Below are 11,781 nucleotides of genomic sequence, written 5' to 3'. Positions count from 1 at the left end.
ATCTACTGGAGTACTTACTGGTTTGAGCTGAGAATAACCTCAGCTGCGTCAAGGCTGACTAGTAGTCTAGCCAGATTTTAAATGGTCTCACACACACACAAGTCCCAGCAAGTGGAAAATCACTCACCATTGGAGGTGAATTGTAACCGAAGGTAGTATAATTCTTGAGTTTTCTGTTCTAGGATGTGCCGTAGAAGATTCTGGTACTCTATCTCTTTTTGAACCAGGTGTTCCAAAAGTCTTGTTAGAACAAAACAAAACATCACTCAGAGAGCCTAACACCATTCAGCTCAACTCAAACATTTGTTGAACAGAAGTTTTAAAAAATGGCACAATCCCAGGTCAGTCTAGGATCAGATTTCAGCCTGCACATGGGCACCTGCCTTGTGTTTCCTCCCCTTGTAAACAAAGACCAGCCCTGCTCAGTGTGTGGGTATCTTCTGTATCAAAATGTATCATAAACCAAAAGATAACCTGATGGTGATCAGGAGAACTCAGCCCGCTTGTCTTCCTAAGTCAGGTCAAGTTGCGAAAACATGGTGAAGCTATTCCTTCCTCACTGGAGACTACATCAAGATAGAAGCCTTGCTGCCTTGGACAGTTGGGGGTGGTGCAGGAAAGATGCTGCTCGGAAGGTAGGAGGGACACTATGGCCAACACTTACCCGGGATGGCACTAAAATGCCTTGGGCTCTGGTCTCACCAGCACTCCTCAGGACAGACCTGCTTCCCTCACTCAGGGCAGCAGGTGCCTCCCTGCTGAGCTTAACAGCAGCTGAGGCGTCTCTGTGCTACAGGGCAGGCGTGAAGCGGCTGTGTTCTTGTCAGCTGTCCCCAGTCAGGCTGGCTATCTCATTACTAATTCTCCTGAGGGGGGAAGATACAGTGCCCACTGACCCTGGACATCAATCACCTTTGAATCCATATGTAACGTTTGATGAATCAGGTGATGATTAACCTTACTGGAAAAACCATTTTAAAAGAAGTGCTATGTATACTGTCAACTTCCACATTTTTCAAAACAAAAAAAACAGATTTGTCTACAGTTAAACTTCAGAGATCCCTATACGGGGGTGTATACAACTTTGCTTCTGAAATAGGGACACCCTATTGTAGCCAGGAACACTCTGGCTTTAAAGAAAGGCATCCTTCTAGGTCCCCAGTTGAAGCTGAGAATACCCCTTGCCCAGTTCCTTGGGCAATGAAGATGACTTTCTGAGACCTGGGTGAAGCACTCAACAACTCTGTCCCACCCCCGCCTACCTGCTGGTCTCCTGCCTCAGCTTGCTCAGCTGAAAGCTCAGGTGCTGCTGGGGTGGGGCCTCCTGGGCAGCTGCTGAAGCTGGCTCGCTCCATCCATGTGCCACCTGTGCCTTGCTTGCAGGCAGGTCTGCGGGGGGATAGTCCTCTTCCATCTCATCGGTGTCCTTTTCCATGCCTTCGGTCTCTGAGGTGGGCTCAAAGTGGGCTTGGAGCTCTGAAATCATGGAAGAAAAGGAGCACGGTTCAGCAAGGCCATATGCTTGGTGTAGCTTATGTCCCAGGCCAGCAAACCAGGCAGGGGGGCGCCCCGCCAACGCTATGCTCCACCAGGAGACTGCTGACCTTAATAAAGGGAGAGGAGACTATTACCTCTACCTGAAAAGATGGTCCCCACACCGCTTTACAGATAAGGAAACAAGCTTCAAGACATTAAGTTAGTTAGGCAAAGGCAGTTGTAAAAAGGGACAAGCAGCCTTCCACCCAGGCCTGTGTGTTTTCTGCAGTTCCCTGCTTGGAGAGGGGAGTAATGAAGTCCTGGGGTTTAACAAGCCACTCCCACAAGTGGAGCCTGGGCTGAGTGCAGGCAGAGGATGACAGGGAGGGAGCAAAGAGAGGAAGCGGCAGTGTCAACAGAAGTGCCTCCGAGCCCCCTTTCCTAGGAGGCATCACAGAAGAAGGATCAACTTGGGTACTAAGCTGGTCTATTTGAAAACTAGAGCCTATGAAAGCCAGAGATTTGTGTAGCTACCACATGATGAGAGAGAAGACAGCCATTTAAATCCTCAGCCAGCTAGGAGGTGGTCCTGAGGCTCAGTGCGCTGTGTGTATCGTTAGTCTGCGGGTGTGCTCCTTAGTTATGCTGGGGGGGGAGGTGCATGTAAACAGCACCAGAAGGTGTGCTCAGAATCACAAAATACTGACCCCAAAGGGGTCTGTGACATCATTTTCCTTAATTGCAAGGACGTATATAGCCCAGATGGGAAAGGGAGAGTAACAACTGGTGAGCACAGAGAACCTGGCTAACCTTTTCCATACCCACCATAGCCTAATTTACTGTGACCAAAAAGAGGGACCCTTACCTGGGATGAGGATGGTGACCGCAGCCTGCACAGCTCGTCGGATGATGTTGTCCATTGCAAACATCCAGTGGGGCCTAATTAAGTGGTTCCTCAAGATTTTATTTACCTGTAATCACAAAAATCCAGATTTCTGGTCCACTGTATTTTTTTCAGAAATAGGAGTTCTTACCAATTCAAATGTGCTTCTACTCTGAGATAAAAATGTTAACCATGCTGCCCTGGATTTACGTTTCTTCTGAGTCCTCTAAGCTGACCCCAAGTCACACTGGGGTCGAGAGGACAGGTACAGCGATTGGAGCTACTGCATAGGCCTCTTTGTTTATTCAATTAATGTTTGTGGAGCACCCGTGAAACTTCAGGCTCTGTGGTGGGGTCTTGAGACACAAAGCTAAGCCAGACATGGTCTTGGGTCTGGAGCAGCTCACACCTGTTTGCGCAGACACATAAGCTTAAACCACACACCTACTCAGCTGGCAGATGCTGCTCATCCCCAAATCCTACACTCTGCTCTTTGTGGCCAAATGCAATCGTCTCAGTCTCATGTACACCAGTGTTTAGAGAACTGCTGGCACTCGGGATTCAGGTGTAATCAGGTGAGAAGAGATGGATACTATGGGAGAAGATGGTAATTGAACTCATGGTCTCAGCTATGAGCCACTTTGGGGGTGTCCTACCTTCTGTCATGTTCTTTAGGGCCAAATGGGACACTTACAGCATCCTGAAATCCAAACAGTACCAGGTGAATCTGATTGATGGATGAGCTGTCAAAGTCCAGATCCACCTTGAGCTTTGATATTGTGGATGCCATCACCCTGTGCTCCGGGCAGCGGATGAAGTCTCTCAGGATTGCAATGATTTGCTTGATGTGGCCGACTGAGAGATGCAACTCTTCTGAACTCTGATCACCAAGCCCCCAACCAAAAAAATCAAGTCATTGAGTAAATCGGGGGCAGGGGGCATCCAAGAAGTACTGTGGGCACCTAGATGAACCACACTGTCCACTAGCTTATGGAAGTGGGAACCCCCGGCTGAGATAGCGTCTCTGGTCCTAGAACTTCCTCCATATCCTTCCTGTTAGAGGCTTACGAGGCCCCCTCCCCTCTCTGGAGGAATGGGCTGCCATCCTGTTTGACCCCTTGTCAACCACCCCCCACCACCAATGGGCCTTGTCAGAAGGCACAGTTCATAGAGGGCAGTGGCCTCTTAGTAAAAGGACTTCACCCCATCCAAAATGAGTTAAAAGTCACATTTCCATCCACAGCCTTTCTTCCTCAGAGGCAGCAGAGGCTAACTGCAGCTGGGGGTTAACTGGCCTTTGTGCTGCCATGTGGCCTGTTTTCCACCAGGGGGCAGCGCGGCCCCATCAGGGCCTGGTTTCACCGCAGTATTTGGCAAATTCAGGTTTCAGTCTTTTTTGTATTCTCTTTTGTTGGAAAAGAGGACGTTGGGAAATACTTATGGTGATTATTGTAACTGCAAATGTTCGGGGGTGGCAGGCCCATTTGGACCTCTCCTGGGACCCTGCCTTGGGCGGAGGGGGTGGGATTGCAGCCCCCACGCCCAGCCTGTACCTGGGCCACGCACTCCTGCAGGTTGGAAGCCACCTGATTCTGCTCCTCCCAGAGGATTTTGTAAAGGATGGCACGGCGCTCACTGTCCTTTCGCAGCAGGAAAAGGCCCGGGTCCCTGTCTTCAGGGGACGAGGCTGCGCTTCGGTCCTCCAAGGCCGAACTCTCATCAGGAACACTGCGGACAAACGCACGTGACAGTCCTCCGCTTCCCAGGGGCGGGGTCTCTGTGCGGGGGCACCGTGGGGGAGGGGCTGAGAGATGATCCTCCACATCCCCACCCTCAGGAAGATGAAATTGCAGGAGGTGAGACTAGCGTTTTTTCTAATCCCCAGACCATCAGGGTTTTCGGGGACAGGGGGGAAGAAGGGGAAGAAGGAAGGGGGAAGGAGGGGTAACGGGGTGAGGATAAGGAGGGATGGGGAGGAGGAGGAAACGGTGGGGAGAGGAGGAAGAGGGGAAGGGACAGTGAGCGACCACATCGCCCACCTCGCTCGCAATTTCAGTGGCCGCCCAGTCACCCTACTGATCATGCAGACAGGAACACTGGTTTACACCGGACGCACTCTGTGCCCAAGGGCTGCGGGGCAGCCGTACCTGAGCAGGTGGCTGAGCCGCTGCACCGGCAGCCGGGACTTCTCGAAGAATGGGTCGGGCCGGGACTTCTCAAAGAACGGGTCGGGCTGGGCGTCGGAGTCTGGGGAGACGGAGCCATGCTCGCTGCTGCTGCTGCCCGGCAGCTCTCCGGACGGGGGCAGGGTCAGCACAGCGCCCCGGGGACCCTCTGTCGGGGGCAGCCGGGAGGGCAGGGTGAGCGCGGGCAGCTCCTCGGGCCAGGCGACCCACCAGGAGGCCTAAGCCTGTACGGCTGTAACTGGGGGCGCCAGTGATCACCCAGGGGTCCTGGGAAGACGGAGGCTCTGCTTCTGCAGATCCGGGATGGACCCAAGACTCTGCATTTCTAACAGCCAGTGGTTCTCCAGGTGCAAGAGGCTGAGCTGCCTCCAACCCCATCCACAGCAAGGCCACTCTTCTGTCAGTGCCCAGCAGGACTTACTGGCCCAGAACAGACAGCCTTTAACCAAGGTCGGGAGCAGCACAGGGTGAGAGGCCAGGCTCCAAACATGAAGCCCCAGGCCTTGCACTTGGGGAAGACAGAACCCCAGCCAGGGTGCCTCTCTCCTTCCTCCCAGCCAGAGCCCTGAAAGCCAGGCTGAATGGAGGAGATGGTACCTCACTGTTGCCTACGGGGCTCCCTGTGACTCTCGCAGTACACCGAGGGACAGTCATTTCCTGGGTTTGGACAACCCCACCCCTACTGCGTCCCCACTACTCTGTCCAGGGAGACCTCACCTGCCGGCTTGAAAGCAATCCGGTTCTTCTTGACCTTGTGCACCTGCCTGAAGAAGCCCTCTTGGAGCAGGCCTGCGGCGGTGACGCGTTTGTGGGGGTCAGGCTCAAAACAGGATAAAAGGCAGGCTCTGGCTTCAGCTGAGAGGGTTTCTGGAATCTCTGGGTGGATCTTAAACATCCCCACCTGCATTGAAGGCACAGTGAGGCACACGCAGGTGCACACAAGAGCCACACAACCCCAGTGTCTGCCATCCCGGAGGGCTGACGCCGGATTCCAGCAACGGCTGCGCCAACCAGCCTCTGGAATGCCACTGAGTATGATGTTCGCTGTAGGTCTGTCATATATGACCCTTATTAATATGCTGAGGTAGAAATGTAATCATCTTATATGATACATAGAGAACAGTAGTTCAGCAGGCGAAATGATGAACTTTTCAATAAATGTGCTCTCCATATGGAAACAGATACATTTAGATGAGTACCTCACACCTTTCACAAACATTTAAGAATTTAAATTTAAATTTAAATTTCTGATAAGTTAAACCCTAAGAAAACCCTAAGTAAGGGTATATATAAAGGTCAATCCTCATCCCAAGAAAGGTAGTACCAAAGAATGTTCTAAGCATTGGGCAATTGCACTCGTCTCCCATGCTAGTAAGGTCATGCTTAAAATCTTGCATGCTAGGCTTCAGCATTATGCAAACCAAGAACTTCCAGATGTTCAAGCTGGGTTAAGAAAAGGCAGATGAACCAGAGATTACCAACATTCGCTGGTAGGTTATATATTATACCTCTGTAAACTGATAGTAATTTCTCACAGTAAGGAGGGAAGAGAAGCTAAGGGTTTGGGAGTTGCTAGGTGGTGTAGTGGTTTGGACTTTGGTTCCCAATGCAGGGGTCATGGGTTTGATTCCTAGTTGGGATAGTAAGATACTGGCAGAAGGCAGAGAGGAGAGAGAGAGAAAAGAAAAAAACCTGTTTTCTTTCTTGTCCACCTTTGTGGAGAGATTTCTGCATTGGGAGGAGGTTTTTGATTTGAATTCTCTCTCCAACACCAGCAACCTGAATCACCCAGCATGTCTTACCTTGAACATCACTGCCTGTGGCTCACCGAGCTCATGGAATGGAGGCTTGCTGGTGGCCATCTCAATGATGGTGCAGCCCAGGGACCAGATATCAGCTGGGGCACCATACCCACGAGGGCCTTGATCGATAATCTCAGGTGCCATGTACTGCAGCGTGCCTATTGGGAAAAAATACAACAAAGATGGTGGGCACCGTGTTGTTCAAAAACGAAGTGTACCATTAGTAAACAAGTGTGTGAGCTTCGCTCTCCTGTTAATGACAGATGAAGTCTGATCTCACACATAAATGTTGCTGCATCTTTTCTTGGACTAGAGACATGCAGAGTGCCTTTAACACTAGTCACATTGAGAGAGGATCGCTCAAGCCCTTTGAAGGATAAACGGGCCTGATCCAATTCAGTCAACACATCTGAGAGCACTGCACAGACAGAGGGATCGGAATGTGAGACCCACAGGGCCTGACCTGTCTAGAGGAGGAGACAGGCATGATGATGGTGTGCTGAGCAGGGCAGCAGTGTGATGGAAGATATAGTCAGTGCTTCCCAGGGGGCACAGTGGTAAAGAATCTGCCTGCAATGCAGGAGACACAGTTCGAGCTCTGGGTCAGGAAAATCCCCAGGAGGAGGAAATGGCAACCCACTCCAGTATTCTTGCTGGAAAATTCCATGCGCAGAGGAGCCTGGTGGGCTACAGTCCATGGGGTTGCAAAGAGTCGGACATGACTAAGCACACACAGATATTAACAAGTATACACAGAAGGCACTGAGAACACAGGGAAAAGTGCCTGATTCTGCCTGGTTCGAGTCAAGGGAAGCTCTAGCTGTGTCAATTTGGGTGTCTGAGAATAAATACCAAGTCAGACTCAGACATACAAGAGACTTCCTGGGAGAAGGTGAGTGAAGGATAAAAGGTGGGGGGCAGTCTCTGATGGCAGAAGAGCTCTGAGACAGCTTAGCCAGGCTGCCCAGGAGGCCCTGACCCAAAGGTGCCCACTGGAAGAGCGCCACATCGGTTCTAGTACCTCCAGTGTGCTTGGTCACTGGCTGGCAGTAGGTGGGGAAAGTATGACCTGGCCAGGAACACAGTGGCCGATCCAAACAGGTGCTGGCTGCGGCTGCCAGTGAAGTAGATTCCTGCCATGAGGCTTGGCCAAGTGGCCAAAGCAGGAGGACTTTCAGGCACGGGGAAGGGCTTGAGCCAAAGCCCATGCATGGGTGGGAAGCACACAGCGAACCCAGGAGCTCTGTCTGACACAGGCCGGGGGGAGAGGGCAGGAAGAATGAAGGCGGCAGCCGCCTGAGTGCAGCCCATATTGTGCGCTGTGTGTACTCTGAAACTGCTGGCTTTGGACTTTCTCCTGTGGATCACGAGCCACCAGAAGCTACCACAGGGAAAGCGGTGATCAGGGAGGAGGAGGGCTTGTTGAAGATATGGGGCAGTGAGGTCAATCAAGGGCTCTAAGAGTAAAATCTTTGCTTTTCCTTGAAACTAATCCTGAGGAGAAGAGAGGGGAATGTGGAAGCAGCAGCAGATGCTGTGTGCTGGCAAAGACACTTATAATAAACAGCCAATTTGAAGGTGATATTGGCCAAAGGGTGAATCGAGAACATTAACGCACCAAGAAATTCCAGTGCCTGCCTCAGGATCACAACCATATGACCCAACAATCCCACTCCTGGCATATACCCTGAGAAAACCATAATGCAAAACGATACATGTACACCCCAATGCTCACTGCACCACTATTTACAATAGCCAGGACATGGAAGTAACCCAGATGTCCATCAACAGAGGAATGGATAAGAAGATGTGGTACATCTATGCAATGGAATATTACTCAGCCAATAAAAAGAATGAAATAATATAATTTGCGGCAACATGGATGCACCTACAGATGATCATACTGAGTAAGCCAGACAGAGAACAACAAATATCATATATTAACACATGTATGTGGCTTCCCTAGTGGCTCAGACGGTAAAGAATCTGCTTGCAATGCAGGAGACCTGGGTTCGATTCCTGGATTGGGAAGATCCCCTGGAGAAAGGAATGGCAGGCCACTCCAGTATTCTTGCCTGGAGAATTTCATGGAGAGAGGAGCCTGGTGGGCTACAGTCCATGGGGTCACAAAGAGTCGGACACAATTAAGTGATTAACACTAACTATGATGGAATCTAGAAAAAATGGTACAGATGAACCTATTTGCAGGGCAGGAATAGAGATGTAGATGTAGAGAAAGCACATATGGACACAGGGTGGGAAAGGGAGGGTGGGATCAGTTGCGAGATTAGAACTGACATATATAAACTACCATGTGTAAAACAGACAGCTAGTGGGAAGCTGGTATACAGGGGGTTCAGCCTGGTGCTCTGTGATGACCTAGAGGGGTGGGATGGAGCTGGGAGGGAGGTCCGAGAGGGAGGGGGTATATGTATACACAGAGCTGATTCACGTTGCACAGCAGAAACTAAGACAACATTGTAAAACAATTATCCTCCAATTAAAAAAAAAGTCACACAACCAAAATAGGTTTCCTGAGTCTTGACCAATGAAAACAAAGGGCTCATTGGTTAAAGTAAGTTTGGAGATGCCACCTACATCTCCCTCTTGAACATCCAATGTCTTATCAGCATTTTTCTTTCCTGTAAGCAAAGGCTCTAGGACAGCTCTGACCAATAGGATGTTCTGCAATAATGGAAATGGTCTATTCTGTGCAGTTCAAGATGGTTGCCACTAGCCACATATGACTGTTGAGCTCTTGAAATGTGGCTGCTGAGACTGAAGAAATAAATGTAAATTAAAAGAATTTTTTTAGATTTTATTTGATTCTTCCTAATTTAAAGTTAAACATAAATTGGGCTGTATCAATGAGTGCAAGAGATTAGCAGGGCAAAAATGATGGCTTTGGTCTCCTGAGCCGAAAGCCTGGTGGGGAAGTGTTCAGCTGGCAGCAGGGTTGGGCAAGATGGAGGCTTGTAGCAGTGGCTGCAGTGTTAGGAAACCTCAGCCCAGGAAGGGAACCGCCAGTGACACAACATCCCCTACAAGCTCCTACTCTAGCGAACAACACAGGGCGAGGCCTCCACAGGCGATGTGCCTTCTAACTAACCAGTAATTCATTAACTTAGGAGAACCGTGCCACTGTGCTGTATCAAGCTGTCATCTCTCAGCTCTGCTACACTGGGTCTGGGACTGTGCAAACCACACTTCTGCTCTGCCTGCTGCTCCCCGGCCGCTTGGGCGGGTGTGGAGGAGACAGTGCGCCTGCGCACAAGTGACAGGAAGGAGAGGTTAGCAAGTTTCCCTCTGGACCCTCAGCTGGTTGCAGTAGCAGTGGTTGGCTCATTACCAGATTTTTTTGTCCCTCCATACTTTCAGAACCAGCCTCATCTCATCCCTTCCGAGTTATGTGCTACAGCCCAGTTAGCACCCCTGATGGAAAGCTTTGAATTCTCCTCTCCTCTCTGTTCCCTCAAGCCCCAGGGATGGAGGCTGCTTTCTGATTATCAGTAAACAGTTCTTTCAACTAAATTCTCTCTGTAAAAATAACTGCATGTGCACATCTGTGCCGTCATGTCCAACTCTTTGCGACCCCATAGACTGTATCCTGCCAGGCTCCTCTGTCCATGGGATTCTCCAGGCAAGAATACTGGAGTGGGTAGCTGTTCCCTTCTCCAGTCCCAACACAGGGATCGAACTTGGATCTCTTGTATGGGCAGGCACAGTCTTTACCACCAGCGCCACTTGGGAAGCCCAAAAATAACTGTGGTGATTTCAATTTTCCTGCCTGGGTCCTGACTAACACAATCGCTAAAAGTTAATTCTTAAAAGACCAAGAGAATAAACTTAGAAACTTATGAAGCAGTAGAAAATAGTACTAAACCAAATTTCAATGGCTTATTGACCTCAACTAAACAACTGTCCTTAGTATAATGGTTTCACAATTGGAGGATTAGTCTGCTTCATGCTAAATTCAGAGATTTTCATTATATGGAACCATAGTAAACATCACTGTTTCTAAAGGCAGGGACTTCACAATGACATCCGTATCAGTTATTTATTGCTATATACTAAACTACCCCAAAGGAAAACAGAGCTGGAGAAATCAGACTGCCTGCCTTCAAGTATAGTACAAAGCTATAGTAATAGAGCCAGTAGGGTACTGGCACAAAAACAGAAATATAGACCAATGGAACAAGATAGAAAGCCCAGAGATAAACCCATGCACCTATGGTCACCTTATCTTTGACAAAGGATGCAAGAATATACAATGGAGAAAAGACAGCCTCTTCAATAAGTGGTGCTAGGAAAACTGGACAGCTATGTGTAAAAGAATGAAATTAGAATACTCCCTAACACCATGTACACACACAAAAAAACTCAAAATGGATTACAGACATAAATGTAAGGCTGGACACTATAAAACTCTTAGAGGAAAACAGCCAGAAGATGCTTTAACATAAATTGTAGCAAAATCATTCTTGATTCACCTCCTAGAGTACTGAAAATAAAAACAAATTGCACTCAAAAACTTTTGCACAGCAAAGGAAACCATAAACAAAAAGACAACCCTCAGAACGGGAGAAAATATTTGCAAACAAAGCAACTGGCAAAGGATTAATCTCCAAAATATGCAAACAGTCATACAGCTCAATTAAAAAAAAAATCCTATAAAAAATGGACAGAAGATTCAAACAGACATTTCACCAAAGAAGTCATGTGGATGGTCAAAAGGCACATGAAAAGATGCTCAACTTCACTAATTATCAGAGAAATGCAAATCAAAACTACCACAAGGTATCATCTTACGCCAGGCAGAAGGACAATAATCAAAAAGTCTACAAACAATAAATGCTGGAGAGGATGTGGAGAAAACGGAACCCTCCCACACTTTTTTGGGAATGTAAATGGGTGCAGTCACTATGGAGAACAGTATGGAGGTTCCTTAAAAACTAAACACAGAACTACCATATGATCCAGCAATCCCATTCCAGGGCATATACCCAAAGACAACCATAATTCAAAAAGATATATGCACCCCAATGTTCATTGCAGAGCTATTAACAATAGTCAGGACATGGAAGCAACCTATATGTCCATCAACAGAGGAATGGATAAAGCAGATGTGCTACATACACACAGTGGAATATTACTCAGCCATAGAAAGAATGAAATAATGCCATTTGCAGCAACATGGATGGACCCAGAGACTGTCCTACTGAGTGAAGTAAGTCAGAGAAAGACAAGTATCATATGATATCACTTACATGTGGAATTTAAAAAAGAGGTGCAAATGAACTTATTTACAAAACAAAAGTAGAAAACAAACTTATGATTACCAGAGGGAAGGGGGGCAGGGATAAATTTGGAGATTGGGATTGACATATATACATTCAGTTCAGTTCAGTCCAGTCACTCAGTCGTGTCCGACTCT

General features: G+C 48.5%; 1 protein-coding gene across 3 annotated transcripts in view; it reads right to left on the bottom strand.

The window, feature by feature from the left end:
- Nucleotides 1–11,781, bottom strand: part of MAP3K15 (mitogen-activated protein kinase kinase kinase 15) — a 161,358-nt gene that overhangs the window by 2,100 nt on the left and 147,477 nt on the right. For 2 of the 3 annotated variants that reach the window (XM_055565235.1, XM_055565237.1), the window contains exons 19-26: nt 6,348–6,505; nt 5,263–5,446; nt 4,507–4,693; nt 3,913–4,087; nt 3,054–3,239; nt 2,342–2,447; nt 1,263–1,476; nt 128–240 (exon numbers count right to left, since the gene is read on the bottom strand). In XM_055565235.1, coding sequence (XP_055421210.1) covers nt 128–240; nt 1,263–1,476; nt 2,342–2,447; nt 3,054–3,239; nt 3,913–4,087; nt 4,507–4,693; nt 5,263–5,446; nt 6,348–6,505 — 1,323 coding nt within the window. The remainder of the gene's footprint in view (nt 1–127; nt 241–1,262; nt 1,477–2,341; nt 2,448–3,053; nt 3,240–3,912; nt 4,088–4,506; nt 4,694–5,262; nt 5,447–6,347; nt 6,506–11,781) is intronic. The other variant, XM_055565238.1, reaches the window with a different exon arrangement.

This window comes from Bubalus kerabau, chromosome X, assembly GCF_029407905.1.
Source record: "Bubalus kerabau isolate K-KA32 ecotype Philippines breed swamp buffalo chromosome X, PCC_UOA_SB_1v2, whole genome shotgun sequence".
Classification (NCBI taxonomy): domain Eukaryota; kingdom Metazoa; phylum Chordata; class Mammalia; order Artiodactyla; family Bovidae; genus Bubalus; species Bubalus kerabau.
This window is presented reverse-complemented; position numbering and strand designations above follow the sequence as displayed.